This window comes from Oxyura jamaicensis, chromosome 24 (genome assembly GCF_011077185.1).
Source record: "Oxyura jamaicensis isolate SHBP4307 breed ruddy duck chromosome 24, BPBGC_Ojam_1.0, whole genome shotgun sequence".
Lineage (NCBI taxonomy): Eukaryota > Metazoa > Chordata > Aves > Anseriformes > Anatidae > Oxyura > Oxyura jamaicensis.
The window spans coordinates 3,041,361-3,058,794 of record NC_048916.1 but is presented as its reverse complement, the minus strand read 5'-3'; the positions used below and the strand labels follow the sequence as shown (position 1 = coordinate 3,058,794).

The following is a 17,434-nucleotide window of genomic DNA, read 5'->3' as shown; positions in this document are numbered from 1 at the left end:
GCGGGCCCCCCCCCCCCCCCCCCGTTTTTTTGTCCCCGACCAAGGGCCGCCCACTCCGCCGGGGGGCCGGGCCAATGGCGGGCCGGCGGGGGCGGCACCGAGCGGCTAAAGGGGCTGGGGTTAGGCTGCGCCCCCCGCGCCGGGCGGCGGAGGCAGGTGCGGCACCGGCACCGGCGGGATGGGAGCAGCGGCGGCGGCGGCCGGTGGCCGGCCCTGAGCCGCCCCCTCCGGCCACACCGGCCCCGGGGAGCCCTGTCCCGGCCCGGCCAAACCCGCCCCGCCCCGGCCGGGCCGCCCGGCGGGCGGAAGATGCGGCGCACCGGGGGTCGGTAGTACTATGTTTTGGTATGTGGCCGCTTTGGTTGCAAGTGTGCTCGGCGCCCGCGGGGTGCCCGTGCAAGGTGAGTGTGCCGGGGGGTCCCCGGGGGGGTGTCGGGGTGGCCCCTGGCATGCACCGGTTGGGAGCGGGGGAGGGGGGTGCGCCCGGGGATGCGCCGGGATTGCGCCGGGGTTTTGCGCCCCGGTTGCGCCCCGAGCTCGCCCCGTGCTCCGCAGCTGGCGGCGGGGTTTTGCAGCCGGGTTTTGCAGCGGGGGGGGGGGGGGGGGGGGGGGGGCGCCCCCCCCCGGGGGGGGGGGGGGGGGGGGGGGGGCCCCGTGGGAGCACGCCCCGGCGGTGCGGTGCTTGCGGCTGGTTGCGGCTCGGGATGGGGCCGGGTTCCCTCGGTGCTGGTGCATGGGGGGCGCTGGGCGCGGTGCGGGTCTCGGTGCTTTTTATTCCCCCCCGTTAGGAAAATTAAAAATCACGGGTTTGTGTGCTGTCGGGGTTTTGCGCAGGGCGCATCTCCTGAAGGCGCTCCTCGGTTGTGGTTTTTTTTTTTTTTTTTTTTTTTTTTTTTTTTTTTTGCTGTGACCTCCCAGAGGGCAGCGGCTGCGAGTCGGGAAGTTTATGAGACATCAGCCTGCAACAGCGCCGAGCCGCGCCGTGCTCGGGCTCCGGGCGTTGGGATGCTGCAAATGCCGTGTGTGCGTCTGCGTCTGCTCCCCGGGCTCGGAAATTCGCTTCGGAAGAAGTTAATCGGGGCGAGTCCTCGCTGGGGATGCGGCTGGCTGGGTGCAGGGACAGGCAGGGGGTCCCAGGGGGGTGCGTGTCCCCCGGGGGTCTCTTGCTCCCCGTTTTTTCCTTCCAGCCTCCTTGGGGAGCAGGACGGAGCTCGCCCTTCTCTGCGGGGCTGTGCAAGGGTAGCCTGGGAGAGCGAGGAGAAATGCAGAGGGGATTCAGTGCCTGCCCTCTCTGCTTCCCCTGCAGTACCCTGGCGAGGTCAGCGCTTCCTTCTGCAGCCTTTGGGGGTGATTTTGCCCCCCCGCCCGGGGAAGGCATCCTTCCTTCTCCCTTCCCAGGGTGGCTGCGGCACCAACCAGGGGAAAGTGAGGCACAGGGTTGTCCAAGGTCAGGAAGGAGACAGCAGCAGGGGATCACCCTGCTTTTCCTGCTCTGCCTTCCCTCCCGTCAGCCGCCAGCCCCCAGCCATCCCTGCAGGTAGCAGGTGAGCCGCGAGCTGCCTGCGCTCTCCTGCTGCTGCTGCAGCAGCACCGGCTCCCAGCCCTGCCGGGCTCCCCAGCCCCTGGGCGCACCGCAGCCCACCCGTGGGGCTCCCCCCCGAGATGGGTACACGTGGGGTGGGAGTCGGGATGGGGCTGCCCTAATGGGTTGGGGGCCCCCCGGCAGGGTGGGCTGCAGGGGCGCGCGTACGGCGAGGCGCGTACGTGATGAATGAGTGTGCCGTGAGTAATGCGTGGGTGGGCGCCGCGCACAGCGGGCGAGGGGGCGCTGCGGGCCAGCGCGTCCCCCGCGGGGACACGGCGCGGGGAGGACGGGGAACAAGCGGGCGCTGCGGTGCCGTGCGCCCCCGTCGCCCCCGAGCAGGGGCTGGAGCAGGAGAGCAGGGGTTTTATGGTGGGGGTGGCATCCCCAGTTCATCCTAAGCACCGTGATGGGGGTGTAGGGTGCTGGAGAACCTTGTGTAAGGGTGGAAAGCAGGGACACAAGTGGGTGGCTGTCACCCCGCATCGCTCAGCAGCGACTGGAGATGATGTTTGCAGGGGATGTGGCTGCGGGGAGGGAGCCCGCGGTGTGTGCCAAGCTGCCTGGCTGGTGGCAGCACCCTGTGGGTCTGCTGGTGTCCTGGTGGCCGTGGGCGTCCCCTGGGAGTGCTGCGTGGCTCTGCCCCGTGCCGGGCTTTGCTGTGGTGGCCGCTGTGGTGCTGTCCCTGCGGTGTGTCCGTCCTGAGTCACTGTGCCCTGGGCGTGCGGGCAGTGCAAGCCAGGGCTGCAGCATGCTGTCCTGCCAGGCTGGCGATGCTCTCAGGCTGAGATCCCCCTCTGCACAGCACACTGAACACAACGCTGTTTTTTTGACAGCCCCAGGCTCGGTTTCAGTCCTCCCTGCCTTGCTGGGAGAGGTGGCCTTCCTCCCCCTGCCGCCTCCTCCTCCTTGCAGGGCTGGACAGAAGCATGATGCCTTGCAGCCCTGCTGTCCCCAGGCAGTCCCCTGGCCTGGCGAAGCTCTCCAAGGGCTTTCCAGGCGTTAATCCACTCAGAGAGTGCATGTTATCCCCTCTTACAGCATGGGGGAGGAGAGCGGGGACGTGCCCATGCCAGGGCGCGTCAGGAGTGGGTGTCAGGGGGAGGTTTAGGGGGGGCCTGTCCTCCCGGCGTTCCCGTGGCGCTGTGACGCCGGGGCTTTCCTCTGTCTCCTGCCAGCACAGCATTGCAGAGATGCTCATGGGCACGGCGTGCCGAGGGGTGGCTTGGTTTTGGGCAAGGCTGTCATCGAGGGGACCACCCGGCCCGTGGCGGTGACCTTGGCTTGGGGAGGTACTTGCCTACCTGCCGCGGTGCCGCCGCTCGGGTGCTGCATCCCACAGGCTGCCGCTGCTCTCCCCGCGCCTCCCTGGCAAGGGAATGGCTTGGCACTGGCATTGGCCAGTGGGGGTTTGGCCCAGCTCCCTTTTTTATCCTTTCCCGGAGGATTTTTTACTCCTCTTGACCTGTTGGATGGAAGGGCAATGAGGGGCACGCGTGCCGTGGCGCTTGGCGGAGGATATTTGCGGTGATGCTTTTCTGGCTCGGTTGCTTTTCGGCTTGGACGATGCGGCTTCCCCCATGCTGGGAGGGCTCTGCAAGCCTGCGTTCCCCTCCGGAGCTGCCACAGGACAGGTCAGCGCGTTTACCTCCGTGCTGGAGGGTGGCAGCGAGGCCCTGGGGCTGGGCGAGCAGCCGGCGCGGTCCCTTCCCGCGTGGATGGAGGAGCCTCACCCCCTTCCCTTCCCTGCGGCAGGCGTCTCCCGAGCCCGAGGCCCTCAGTGACCAGCTGGCCTCGGAAAAACAACTCCATTCCTCCTGCTTCCTGCTGGAGAGGCTGGCATTGGTGGGAGGATTGCCTGAGCCAGGAACAGCGTGATTCAGGAGCTGCTGGCGGGCGGCTTGGCTGTCAGCACGCCGAGTGCTCACATCAGAGTTACGAGCCGGAGGACCGTGACAGCGGCGGGGCGGTGGGACCGGGGCGCGGGGCCGCCGTGGGTGTACGGGCGCCAGAGGCAGCAGCAGGTCTCCCCCGGGGCCGTTCTGCTGCGGCGGCTGCTTGGGGAGCTGCTGGTTGTTGCTGGGAGATGGCTCCCGGGAGGTGCCCAGCTGCTGGTGTCGAGCGTGGGGATGCCCCAGCACCGATTCTTCCTGGTGGGATAGTGCTGGGGTGATGGGGACAGTGCTGTCACCGCTGCTGGGTCACCTTGTGCGCTTCATCCCTGCACCCCAATGGGTGGCGCGGCGTTGGGTGCGCACCCATGGATGCTGATGCACCTGATGGGCACCATCCCACCGGTGTCATCGCCGTGGGGCAGCACCTGGGCTCGGGATGGCACCGGCTGCTGCACGGGCTGTCCCTTGTCCCCACGACGGGGTTCGAGCTCGCCGCCAAGCTGCTGATCCCATGCCACCGCCGCCTCTCCCTGCGTGACCTTGAGGCGAGTCGCTTGACCTCCGCGCGGCGCAGTCCGTCCATCTGGAAAATTGGGTTTAAAACACAGGAATCTGGTTGAAAAAAAAAAACAGATGCTGCTTTGAAGCTGGGGGAAGGGGAGCGGGCTTCGTGGCGGCTGCCTGGGGATGGGGACAGGCGGATGCTCTCAGGGGGCCGTGAGCACCCCTGGGTGCAGGGGGGGTGCTGTGCTTGTGGCTTCCAGGGTTGGGCTGGTTCTCTGGGTGCTTTCCAGAGCAGCTCCTCGCAGCTTTCTGCCTTCTGTGTTTGCTCCGTGCCCTGCAGAGCTGCATTCCCAGCTGGTGTCCTGGTGCCAGCCCCTCCTGGCCCAGCATCGCTGGCTGCTTCAGAGCTCCTCAGCCTCTGCATGTCCTTGGGGCGACACTGCTCTTCCCTGGGATGCTTTCTGCTGGCACCATCCTTCCCATCCTTCATGGGATGGGTCCTGCAAGCGCATCCAAAGGGATATCCTCTATTTTTACAGCCAAGCCTCGTGCCACCGTGGCTTTGCCTCCCTCTTTATGGGACAGGAGGAATTGAAAGCCCGGATCTGGGTGGCCCCAGCCTCGTTGGGAGCCCCGTGATGGCATCGTCTTACGTGATGGCAGCCTTCCCTCTCCCGTTGGGATGTGTTCAACTCCACCTCCACATCTTGTATTCTTGCCTCCTGGCACACTGCGTGCTTTTATTTTTCCTGGATCCGCTCTGATGACGAAGCCTGTTGATTGCTTGTTTTTCTTTACAAAGCACCCCCAGCTCGGTGTGAGCTGCTGCTCCGGGGGGGCAATTGGGGTTCGCATCCCCGCCGTGGCTCTCGCTGCCGACCCTATTTTGAAACCCCAGGTTAAGTCTCGAACCCCCCTGAACTTGGCTGGGAAAATCGAGCGCGTTTAAAAATACCCTTTCTGTTTGTGCTCTGTTTCTTCTGGCATCTGCGGGTTGTTTTCAAGCATTTCTCCACAAATGTGAGGGTGAGAATCGCTTCTTTTAATGGAAAGCTGCAGTCTCCATTATTTATACGCTTTCAGGAGCTGGGGCACCAAGGGAAGCCTGAACACGGCGGGGTCGGGAGCAGCACCTGGGCTGGGTTTGTGGGCTGGGAAGGGGCAGAGCCCGTGTCCCTGACCCGATGGGTGCCACGGTGGTTTGTGATGGGCACAGAGCTGGGTGCTGTCCCCATTCCCCTCTGGAAGTGGAGACACAAGGACACGATGGGAGTTCCTGCGTGCCCACCCTTGATGTTCAGCCCTGGAGTGGGGAACCCGTGTCTAGGACCTTCATTTTGGGTGGAAGAGAGCTGATTTGGAGGCAATGGAGCTGATTTGGGGGGATGCTGGGGGCTTGTTCGCTGCGCTGCCCATCGGCCAGCCTCGCCTGCGTGGGGCTGAGCGCAGCCACGCGTGCCGTCACCCGCCGGCCTGCGGAGGGGACACCGGCGCTGCGAGCTGCCAGCACTGACCTATTTTTCCTCCACGCACGTTCTGGTGCTTGCAGTCCCCAGGCGGTGGGTGTTTGGTGAGCGCTGGGCCTTTGGGTGAGGCGGGAGCCGCTTGGGGTCACCTTTGGGGGACCCAGGAGTGAGCGGCTTCCAAGCAGGAGCTCCCCAGGGCCCGTCCCCGTGGTGTCTGGGCGTGTGGCAGTGGTGAGCCTCACGGGCAGCGTGCTTCTGTATCTCTGCAAGCTCAGCTGTGTGCGTACCGATGCTCTGCTGGGCTTGTGGGGGCTGAAAACCAAGGTCCCATCCCCTGGTGGGTCCTATCCCCAGGGTGTTGGGGATGGAGCTGGGGAGCGAAGGGGTTCGGGCTGGCTTCCCCCTGCTGCCTCAGTGATAGGTCAGAGGGGAGGTTTTGTCCTCTGTCACCGGTGGAAAGCGGGGATGCTGTCCCTTGGAAGGTCGTGGGTGATGCTGCAGCACCCGGCGGGGTGCTGGGGACCCGCTGGGGCGAGACAGCCGCCTGCGCCGGGGAGGCAGGGCGAGCGCTGTCCTTGGATGCTCTTGAGCTGCACGTGACAGCTGCTGTCCCTGCTCGGCGCAGGGGGGTTGTGGGCAGCCGGGGGGTGGGGAATCCCAGTGCTCCCAGTGCCGTCTCTGCTCCTGCTGGGAGGCTGGCTGCATCCCAGGGCTGCCCTGGTACCCGTCCCCTCCTGCTGCTGCGGCTGGGCACGTGCGGGTGGGAGCAAAGGAAGGGCAGCTCGGGAGCTGGGGGTGCTGGCGAGGTCCCGAGGGTGCTGGTGAGGTCCCTGGGGTGCTGCTGGGGCCAGGCTGGATCCTTGCAGCTCTTCACCGTCAGGGCAGAGCCGATGCTGTCTCTGCTGACAGGGTGCGAAAGCCTGAGCTCATCGGCGATGCAGCGATAACAAGGCCCAGGAGGTGTGAGCGTGCCACCGGGGCGGTGTGAAGGGGGCCAAGGTGGCCCCGTGCCCAACACCACCCCCTGCCTGCTTGAGTAGGACCCTGGTGGCAGGGATGAGCCCTAGCAGAGGGCGAGCAATGCAGCAAAGGCTCCTCGCGAGCGGCTTGCGGCGCGATGCCTTCGCCCTCCCCTCTGCCCGCGAGCAGCCCTTCCCCGCGTAACCCGGTGCCGCAGGGAGCGGGGACGCCTGCCCTGACGCAGGGCCGAGGGCTGCCATCCTCCACGGGCACCCGCTTCATGGTGCACGGAGGGGTCTGGGTGCAGCCGGCGGAGCTCCCGTCCCGCGGGACACCGGGAGGGATGGCGGCACGGCGCGGCCGGTGGTGCGCGCTTGTGCCGGAGCCAAAAATAGCCGGTGATGCTCGGCTCCCGCGGCGGGGAAGCGGTGATGTCACTCGCCGCCAATCACCGGCGGCCCCGAAGAGCAGCGCGGAGGAGTGGGAACGTGCTTCCCCGAGCATCCCTCTCCGAGCAGAGCATCCCTCTCCGAGCAGAGCATCCCTCCCCGAGCATCCCCCGGGGAGCGGGCAGTGGCCGGGTGTTGGCGGATGTTTGGGGGAAAAAGGGGGTCCCCCTGCCGCGATGCGCCGGAGGAGAGGTGCTCGGCCAGCCCAAACCCTGCATCTGCAGTTTCGGGAATCCCCAGCCTGCAGTGCTGCAGGAAGGGAAGGGGCGTGAGGTGCTGCGTGGAGCTGCTGCGGAGCCCTGTGCCGCATCAGGCCACCCCCCCCAGCTCTGTCATATTGATGTTTTGGGGCTGCAGGGAGCTCCGAAAGCCCAGCCTGGGTTTTTCTCCTCGTGCTGGCTGTGCTGGTGCTTTCTCACTGCTGCTGCTCCCCGCTCAAAGGCGTGAGCTCTTTTTCTTGCAGGGAGGGAAGCTGTGGGAATGAGGCGAGCGGCGATTTGGGGCCGGGCACCTCCCTGCCCTGGTTCCCCGTCTCCCTTTTTGAAAGCTGTGCTGAGGACGGTGCCGAGCTTTGCTGCTGATGAAAAGAGCAGGATGATAACAGGCTGCAGCCAAGCTGGGAGATGCAGCCAGGGTGGAGCAGAGCCTTGGCTGAAGGCTGAGAGCAGCAAGTTTAATTGCTCCAGCCAGGGGAGAAGCGAGGTGCCAGAATTGCAAGTCGCAGACAGGTTTTGAGCCTGGGGCTCTTGGTGACACCCAGGGACAGGGACTGGGCCACCTGGAATGGCTCCTGCGAGACAGCCACATCCCAGGGCATGCCACAGCTGCGGGTGCTTGGCCCTGCTCACTGAGCTCCTGTGGCTTTTGGGGTGGATGAGGGGGTTCAAGCGGGTTTGCTTCTGGTTTTTGGGGTGGAGGAGCCCTCGGGGTTGGCGCTTGGGCTTTCCCAAGGGGTCCGGTGGTGGGCAGCAGGCTCAACAGCCGCAACTTCTGCCTTCCTCCCCTTGCAGGTGCCCTCGGCTCGAGGGAGGAGCCCGAGTTTGTGACCGCTCGCGCTGGCGAGAGCGTGATCCTGGGATGCGACGTTATCCACCCGCTCACGGGGCAGCCGCCTCCCTATGTGGTGGAGTGGTTCAAGTTCGGCGTCCCCATCCCCATCTTCATCAAGTTCGGGTTCTACCCTCCCCATGTCGACCCGGGGTATGCAGGTGAGGCCGGGGGGCGCGGGGCTGGGGGCCGAGGGGCCGCGAGGCGAGCGGCGCCGTGCGTGCGGCTCTGCTCAATCTGCTCCCCCGTAGGAAACCGCGCGCGCTCTGCCTCTCATCGCTTTCTTTCCACCCAGTTGGTTTTAATTAAGCAGCAGCACTAGGAAGCCAGCTGGGCTGCGTGGGACGGGAGCAACCGAGGCAGAGAAACCCAGGGTGATGCGTGGTGGCGGCGGCGGCTGCTGCCGCTGCGCCCCGGAGCAGCTGCGAGCCTGGGGGATGCTCGGGGGTGCGGGGCATGGGATCGGACCCCTCCGGGGACATCTCCCCGTGGAGGTGGCCAGGAGGAGGTGGCAGGGCTCTGCTGGAGGTGCAGAGCCCACGTGGCTGCACACCAGCACGTGTCACCCTCCCCGTGTGGCTGGCGGCTTCTGGTGGCACCTCTGAGGGCTGGGGACATCACGCTAGACCCATCGCAACGTGCTGCTGCCTTGGGGAGCTCGATTTTGGTGTTTGCAGCGGGTAGAGGTATCCCCCGTAAGGATGTGTTTGTGGGGTTGGGGCAGCCGGTGTGGGATGCGGGGTCTGGGGGCTGACGGGCTGCGCTCTCTCTCCCCGCAGGCAGGGCCAGCCTGCACGACAAGGCGTCCCTGCGCATTGAGCAGGTGCGCTCCGAGGACCAAGGCTGGTACGAGTGCAAGGTGCTGATGCTGGACCAGCAGTACGACACCTTCCACAACGGCAGCTGGGTGCACCTCACAGTCAATGGTGAGTCCGGGCCGGCGGCACGGGGTGGGCTCAGGGTTCGTGGGCAGCTCCCCATCCAGCCCGTTTTGGCGCTGGTGTCACTGCTCTGTCCCGGGGATGGCCCCTGGGATAAGATGCTCTGGGATGTTGCATCTTTGGAGAGCACAATTGTGCTGGGAGCGGGCTGCGGTTGAGCTGAGCCAACAGGGACGGTGATGGATAGGGGATGAGTGCGCTGTGGGTGCCAGGAGGAGGGCAGGACTGCTTTTACGTTGGGACTTGGGGTCAAAATCAGCATCCATCCCTTGCCCACCCCACTCACAACCCCACAGTGAGGGCCTTGCGTCCTTGCAGTGCTGGCGTTTCACGGCGGTGCACGAGGACGGTGCTGCTTGTTGAGCCGGGCTGCAGGGTGTGATTTTGTGTGTGGCTTTCTAGTCCTGGTAGGTAACGAGGATGGTAACGAGCCCTCCAGGTTTGGCAAGCCCGACCGCACAGGCTGCCGGGGCTGGGACTTGGCAGAGGGCAATGCAGGAGGGCACCCAGGACCTGCAGAGCCACAGATGGTGCTGGGCAGCGGTGCCAGGGCACGTGCGGAGCAAAGGCCAGGTCCCTGTCACCGTCCCTGCCATGGTTTGGGGCCGTTCCCTAGGATGATGCCTTGTTCAGGGAGGACAGAGGGCTCCGGCACAGCCGTGCCGGGTGCAGGACCGCTGCAGGGCTGGGGCGCTTTTCCCTGTGATTTCTGACTCACGCTGGACCTAGATTGCATCTGCACCTCCTAAACAAATGAGAAGCCATCCAGGCCAGCTCCAAGCAGGAACTCCACTCACAGAAGGGACAAACTTCTATTAGCAATCACGCAGTTTAATTACGCCAAGCTTGTTTAAAGGAAAGACATCAAGAAGCAGGGCTGGGGCCGCATCTCCTCTTAACAAACAGATCAGAAAATCAAATCTTTGTTTTCTCCGAATTCAGATTTACTCCAATTACTCTTTCATTTTATTAGCGCCGCGCATTAAGCTAATTAGCAATTTGTCGTTTTCCACGTCGGGAGACGTCTTTATTTTTAGCGGCAGCCACGCTTTGAGGCAGGACGCGGCCGTGGGGCGCTGCCGGCTCCTCGCCGCCACCTTGCCCGACCTTGAGCGATTTATTTAACCTTTGGGGGGGGTGCCGGGGCTGCGGCGCGGTGCAGAGCTGCCTAATTGAGTCCAATTAGCGGGAAGGAGCTGCGCAAGCAGGGCTCGCGGTGGCGGGGAGCACGGCAGCTCTGTCCTTGCCTGCTCCCCTGCGACGCGGGGCTGAGCTTCTGGTGAGCTCGGAGAGCCTGGGAAGGGAGGAGGAGGAGCATGGGGAAATAGGGAGGAAGGCGGCTGTGATGGCTGGTGGGGATGGCTTCATGCTCTGGCCGCCCAGGAGAGGTGCAGGAGGAAGAGAGGATCCTGCGAAGGGGCTGGAAGCGTTTGGGGAATGCCCTTGGGCAGCACAGGGCGGTGGCGGAGACCTGCCTGCTGGCCAGCCCCTGGCTTGCCACCGGCTGGTTTTATGTCCTCCTCCCTGCCCGGCCCCAAAGGGCTCTGGGGCGCCTGGGAGCTGCGGGGTGGTGCCTCCAGCAGCCCAGGCTGCTCCGAGCATCCCGTCCCTGCACGGAGGGCTCTCAAAAGGGGTTTTATTGGGCACACACGGGTTTAATAATGAAATAATAACCGTAATCCTCCAGGCCCGGGAAACAGCTTTCAGGGGGAGGGCTGTGGCTTTCCCCCGGCACATTAGGATGCTTAATTTTCTTAGGGGGAAAATAAAAAAAATCATTTTGGGAGACACAAAATAGAATTCTTTTTTTTTCCCGAGCAGATTAAATTGCCAACCTGTCTTCCTCGAAAGTGGGCTTTAACAACTGCTGGTAATTAGGGGCGGGCTGTAATCCTGCCAGCCTCTTTAATCAGAAAGGAGCCTTTCGATCTGCACTGCGGTGTTTTCTTATGTTTTGACAATAGCAAGTTAATGTGTGATGGGAATGGGAGGGGGAAAGCTGCACATGGAGCCACTGGGGAGGAGGGTACGGTAGGGGCTGGCACCCCGGGGTGCCCTCCAAGGGTTTCTGGCTCTGCCCCTGACCGCTGGGCTGTAGGGCACGGTGGGGACAGCCCCTGCGACGTTGCTGTCCCCACAGCCTGAGCCCCCTTTTAGGGAGGTGCCCCTTTTGGGGACGTGGGGGCTCGTGGGGTGTCCCCAGCTTGCGTGTGGCCGCCCCAATTCCATCACTGTGCCACCGCGGGGCTGACAGCGCGTGGGACCGGGGGGGTGACGGGCTCTCCCTCTGCCCCCCAGCTCCCCCCACCTTCACGGAGACCCCGCCGCAGTACGTGGAGGCGAAGGAAGGCAGCAGCGTCACCCTGACCTGCATGGCATTCGGGAACCCCAAGCCCATCGTCACCTGGCTGAGAGAGGGAGAGTTGCTGGCCGCCAGCAGCAAGTACCAGGTAGGTGCATGGCGGGGAAACGGCCTGGCCCTGCTGCATGGAGGGGGGGGGGTGACACTGCACAGGCCCCCCCCAAGTGTCCCTTAAATCAGGGACGGGATGGGTGACAACGTGGTGGTGGCAGCTGCAGCGTGTCTGCAGCCAGCCTTGCTTTCTCAGCACTTCTCCCTGCTTCTTGGCCATGGGACAGGGCATTTCTGGTGGTTGGGGGGCTCTGCTGGACCCCCCACTGAGTTTTGGGTGGGGGCTGCGCCTTGGGAACGTGGTGGCTGGGAGGGGACGAAGGGGGACGGTTTGGGCAGGGGGGCCTCTCCCCGCCCCAGGACCCGTTTCCCCTCCCAGAGGCTCCCACTCCTCTCCCAGGCAGCGATTCCACCCGAGCCGTAATTGGTAAATCAGGCATTGGAATCAGCGCAGGCACTAATGAGAGTAATTAGGAATCATTTGTTACTAATTGAAATAGAAGGATGAGGCAGAGTGAGCGGCAGGGAGGGAGCCTGCCTGGGAGCGCGGCTCTCGCTTGCTGGGGGGGGGGGATGCTGCAGCCTCTGGGGGTGATGTTCCCCAGCCCTTTTTTGCTGTGTCCCCAGGGTCCCGATGGGAATTTGGCCACTTGTGGGGCCGTGGGGCAGTGCTGTGCGGCCAGGCTGGGGCTGGCAGCTTGTGCGGGGCCGTGGGTCTCACCATGCCCATGGGACGCAGGTGCCACTGCCCGTGGGGAGCTGCTTGGCTTTTGTGTCCCCTGCGTGTCCCCAGACCCCGGTAGCAGCAGGGCTCGGCTGCTCCTTGGGGACACGGAGCGGGTCCCGTGGGGTCGGGGCAGGCAGGGATCCTCCCGTGGGGCTCCCCGCTGCTTGCAGAGCACGGCTTGTTGCGACGCGTTTGGCAGGAACGGAGCAGTTTGGAGTCTGCTGCGCGTCAGTCACTCCTGCAGGAGACGAATACGTTGCAAGGTTTTTTTTTTTTTATTTTTATTTTTTTTCCCCCCTTGGCGTCGAGCAGCAGTGCGTGTGTTGGTTTATTAATATCGAAGTCTTGCAGAGTTGGGGAAGCCCATTTCTCAGCCGGCTCTAGCAGCAGCTGCGGCTCCTCTCCATCTCCACCCTCCCTGCCCTTAAGGAAGCGGGGAAGGAGCGAGCGTCCCCGTGCCAGGGGGGTCCCTGTGGGGTCCCCACATGCTCCAGGGTCCCCTCCCGTTCCCCAGGTGAGCGACGGCAGCCTGACGGTGCTCTCGGTCAGTCGGGAGGACAGGGGTGCCTACACCTGCCGGGCCTACAGCATCCAGGGGGAGGCTGTGCACACCACGCGCCTGCTCGTCCAAGGTAGGATCCCCGCGAGGTGCCTTTGGGGTCGTCCTCAGTGTCCCCTGAGGGCTGGAGGGGGAACCGCTGAATGCGCTGCGTCTCTGAGGTTCTGGGAGCTGGGAGAGGGCGGATTGCCCTGATGCATCCCGCTTTGTTCATGGGGAAGGGGCTTGCCTGCATCCAGCTGATCCAGAGACGCCTTCTGGTGCTGGTCCCGGGCTGGCTGGAGGTTGGGGACGAATAAAGTGACTGGCAGGAGGGTTTGGGAATGGTGCTGGGAGGAGGCGAGGAGGGCTCTGATGGTGCCCTGACGTGCTCGGGGCCATGTGGGTGCATTAGGGATGATGTTAGGGCTGTGCCACTGCAGAATTATCCCCGGGAGCACCCCAGCCACCTCCCCATGGCACGGCGGGGACCCCAAGCAGCGGGTGGCGCAGCCCCCGGCCGGTCCCCATCACAGCTTGGCTGCAGCAGGCTGCCACCACCCCTCCTGCCCGCAGCCTTCCATTAAAAACGCCATCAATAAATAAACAAGGAAATGAAGCCCAAACCCCAGACGTTTAAATAACATCAGAGCCTGCCAGCTCATCTGACGGCACGGGAAGCAGGATTACGGCCGGTGCCGCCTCCCGCAGAAGCGGCTGGGCTGGGCACCCGGCCAGCATCGGCACGGTCCCCACGGCGTGTCCCTGTGTCCCCTTCATCCCCAGCACGGATGTGGCAGGAGATTTTTGGGGGGACTGGGATAGAGCTGTTAAAGCCAGGGCCGAAATGACTCGCCGGCACCGCGCCCGGTGCCCGATGCTCCGTGTCCTGTTTGTAGGGCAGAGAAATCCACGTAATTGGGGCACCCCGGTGGCCGGGCTGTCAGCTTGCTGGAGCAGCTGTGCCGATTAGCAGTCGGGCCCTGATTGCAGCTCGGTTTTGTTTGGAAAGCGGGGAAAGATTGAGCATGTCACAAAGCGCCTCGTCAGATAGCGGTGATACATGGCCGGCCTCCCTCTCCTCGGCGCTCGGCTCCCTCTTTTATTAAATCAACCTTTAATTAGGTCAACAGCTACTGGCAGAGAGAGGAGCTGGAGGTGTCCTGCGCTCCGCTCTGCGCCCAGGCAGCGAGCCGTGCCCCTCACCACTGCGTCTGGGCAGCTTGCTCTTTTCCCCTGGGTTGTTCCTGAGGGTGGTGAGTCCGAGGAAATGTGCTTGGGACTGGGAGAGGTGCGAGCTTGTGTGAGGCAGTGGGGAGAGGCAGCGGAGCTCTGAGGGTGCGGGGATAGACCCCAGGACCACCGTGCCCCTTGGGACAGCCCCACCGTCCCATGGGGTGGGGTCCCCCGTGGCTTGTTGGGCATATTTGTGGGGATGCTGGCTCCAGCCCGTGTCCCCTTAGGGATGACGCTTGCTCTCCATCCCCAGGCCCACCCTTCATCGTTTCCCCTCCGGAGAACATCACGGTCAACATCTCCCAGGATGCGCTGTTCACCTGCCAGGCCGAGGCGTACCCAGGGAACCTCACCTACCTGTGGTACTGGGAGGAGGAGAACGTCTACTTCAAGAAGTGAGTTTGGGACAGTGCCTTCCCCTCGTCCCGCGCCAGGGCTGCCCTCGCTCCCCGCTGCTCTTCCTCTGGCTTTCTCCCCCCTCACCTCTCCTCCCCTGGTCTCTCGCAGCGACCTGAAGCTGCGGGTGCGGATCCTGATCGACGGGACGCTGATCATTTTCCGGGTGAAGCCAGAGGATGCTGGAAAATACACCTGCATCCCGAGCAACAGCCTGGGCCGCTCGCCATCCGCCTCCGCCTACCTGACGGTGCAGTGTGAGTGCGGGCAGCGGGGCCAAATCCTGATGGATGAGCTGCTGGATGGGGCTGGGGGCACCCCCCCTCTGAGCCAGCCCGGAGGTGCTGCCATCCCAGTATGACCCACAGGGGGACTGGGAGGCTCGGGCTGAGGCAGCAGCAGCTTTTGGGAGGCTCTGTGCTGGGTGCCACCACCCTGGGCAGAAGGGATTTTAACGAGGACGGGCGTCTCGTGGGCGCTCCCAGGGCGCTGTTCCCTTTGGTTGTCCCCACAACCCCCCATCAGGGCTCTTAGTATCAAATCCCCGCTTTATTTCTCGGTATTTGTCATGGGGGCTCGTTGCAGTGACGTGGCTTTCTGTGAATCTGTAGGGCTGCGTGTAATAATTTCAGGCAGTAACTGATCTAAACAAACGGAGGAGAACGGCTCTGAAAGGAGCGTTTCTTCCCACGCTTGTTCTTTCCGGCTCCCCCTGCTTTAATGGGTAGTGTGCCACCAGCATCCTATGGCACTCGACAGTAATGGTCCAAATTTCTGCAGTCTGCAATTGCAATATTGCTCTGCTGTAAAAGGCCGTAGCGATTTTATTTTATTATGAAAGATAGGCTCGAACAAACCGGGCTTGGAGCTCGGTTTCTGAAGACCTTTCAGCTTCTGACTATAGACCGACTGCTGGGAGCTGCCTGTTAGTGAAAACCCCCACGTCCACGCGGCGCTGGGGCTGGCAGTCCCGTGCACTCCCTTAGGGCACGGGAAAAGGGGCAGGATGCGGCCGGGCGGATGGCAGCAGGGCTCTTGCTGACCTTGCAGAGAGCCTCTCTATCCCATTACTGCCTCCCCGACCGCCCCACCCCTTGATTACGTTTTCCTAAGCCGGTCCCATGCACGCTGCTCCCTAATCTGGGTTATGGGGTCAGTGCTGGGATGCCCCGTGGCAGTAGGAGGCTTTGGGACTTTTATGCGTTCCCATCAGTGGCAGGATGAGATTTCTCTTCCCCTCTGGGTTTTCTCTCGCAGATACCCCTGCCCTAGCGCAGAGGGGATGGATCTGCACATCCTGGGCCCTGCACCCCTCCTCACCCATCCCTTCCATCCCAACCCCATAGTTTTATCCCAAGCTTTGCCTCTGTGCATCAGCGGCACGGGGATGCCACACCCCAAAAATCAACTTCCTTCCCCAACGCAGCGTAAGCCCCGTTAGGATTTTCCCGTGCCCTTATGCTGCTGGTGTCTAGACGAGATTTGTAGAAATACTCGCTCTCCTTATTAGAAGTAACTTTATTTTAAAAAAGCTTCTTATTAAAGCAAGTCTAGGTTCTCTCCAACCCACTCGCATTTAATTAAAAAGCTCTTAGAAGCGCTGTTAATGACACGTTCTAGACTTGAGGATTGCGAGACGTCTTGCTGCGTGGGTGGTGAAACGTGGGGAGGTTAGATACATATTTTAAGCTCTTTTGCATCCTATTTGGAAGGGTGGAGGTGGCTGATTTTTCCACGCAACCCAGCCTCAATTAGGCATGGGCTGCGAGTACAAACAAAGAGGAGGGAAGCGGCTCACGCTGGCCTGACCGCAGGCCCCTTCTCGGTCTCGGCTGCTGCCCTTGGTGTGTTTTAGGGTGCTGGGGTTAAAACAGTTTTTCTTTGCTGGGTTGGAGTTGTTTCCCCTGTACACAACAGGAGGAACAGAAGCGTCGTCGTCGCCTCGGGAGGCGCCTGCAGGCTTGCCCACAGCCTTTTCTTCCTTCTGGCGAGAGCGGGCTGCGGGGTGGTGTCACTTGGGGTGTGGGAACGGGTGTTTGGTGCTGCCTTTTAAATGCAGCTTTTAATGAAGTGCAGCTCTTAATGAGCTTCAGGTAGGAACCCACTGGGTGCAAGTAAAGCCCCCCAGAAACTCCAGGTGTTGCAGTGGATACGAGCGTGAGCCCGAAGATATCAGCTGGTGGGAGATCTGGACTCGTATTTGGGGTTTGGACTCTCGTTGCACGAGCAATATTGATCCTCTGCAGCCAGGTGTTGAAGGAGACGGGCTCCTTCCTGGTGTTAACCTGGTGCTGCTCTCCCAGATCCTGCCCGGGTGGTGAACATGCCCCCTGTCATCTACGTTCCCATCGGGATACACGGGTACATCCGCTGCCCCGTGGAGGCAGAGCCCCCCGTCACGCTGGTCAAGTGGAACAAGGACGGCCGGCCCCTGCGCATCGAGAAGGTGAGGAAGCAGTGGGGACGGGGGGACGAGGGTAAGGGGGTGTCTGTGCCATCCTCTGCCTGAGCTGCTGAGCCCCAGCCTGTATGCCCAGAGAGGAGAAAGCCCCTGGATGAGCTGACACCGTTTTTTCCCTACCAGAGCAGCTTGGGCTGAGCTAATTCAGGTTCCTTTGGGGAGCCCACGGCGCCTGCAGGCGCGCTGTCTGAACATCCCAGACCTCTAAAATGACCTTCCGATGGCCCTGTTTTCTTCCAAGGGCACCTAATGGTTAAAAGACCCTTTTAACAAGTCTCTGTCTTCCTATAATCGTGTTTTGATAGTCTCAGCAAGGATATTAGCCATTAAATATTTAAGGAAAACACTCAGTATTTTAATTTTTTTTTGTTTAAATATTAACGATCTGGAGTTTTCGCTTGGTTTAAACCTGCTGCCCGTGCGGGTTGCTGGTCGCTGGTGCCCGCAGCTTCTCATGTGGGGTCATCTTGGTGCCACCAGGTTTGGGGGCCCTCAGTCCTTGGTCTCCCCAGAGCTCGGGTGGGATGTGTTCCCCTTCCGTGGGGTGCAGAAGAGCCTGAGTGGAGGCTCCTGGTACCCCCCCCCCCCGAGTTTATGAAAGGCGTGAGTTGCAGCTTGGACTCACTCTAGCCAGGGAAAACCCAGCTGTGGCCATGCTTGGTGAGCTGCAGCTCAGGTCTGTTACCACAAAATGCCCCACCTGCACCGGTGGAATGGCTCCTTTTTGTTAAGTTAATTTTAAGAATGCCTTTGAAAAGGAGGGAGTGAAGGAAGAGGGGGTTTTTGATGTGTCTGCTCAAGACATAGGGAGGTGAGAGC

At 62.6% G+C, this 17,434-nt stretch overlaps 1 protein-coding gene across 12 annotated transcripts in view; it reads left to right on the top strand.

The window, feature by feature from the left end:
- Positions 1-162: 162 nt before the first annotated feature.
- IGSF9B (immunoglobulin superfamily member 9B) overlaps positions 163-17,434 on the top strand; it is a 48,545-nt gene continuing 31,273 nt past the window's right edge. For 5 of the 12 annotated variants that reach the window (XR_004755953.1, XR_004755952.1, XM_035345920.1 and 2 more), the window contains exons 1-8: positions 165-401; positions 7,867-8,064; positions 8,683-8,829; positions 11,143-11,294; positions 12,499-12,616; positions 14,012-14,153; positions 14,266-14,411; positions 16,458-16,600. Coding sequence is in view for 7 of the 12 variants with exons in the window: in XM_035345920.1 (XP_035201811.1) it covers positions 338-401; positions 7,867-8,064; positions 8,683-8,829; positions 11,143-11,294; positions 12,499-12,616; positions 14,012-14,153; positions 14,266-14,411; positions 16,458-16,600 (1,110 nt within the window). In the remaining 5 variants the exon portion in view is untranslated. Of the gene's footprint in view, positions 402-3,057; positions 3,217-7,866; positions 8,065-8,682; positions 8,830-11,142; positions 11,295-12,498; positions 12,617-14,011; positions 14,154-14,265; positions 14,412-16,457; positions 16,601-17,434 lie in introns of those variants that run through there. The other 7 variants (XR_004755956.1, XR_004755955.1, XR_004755954.1 and 4 more) reach the window with 4 other exon arrangements.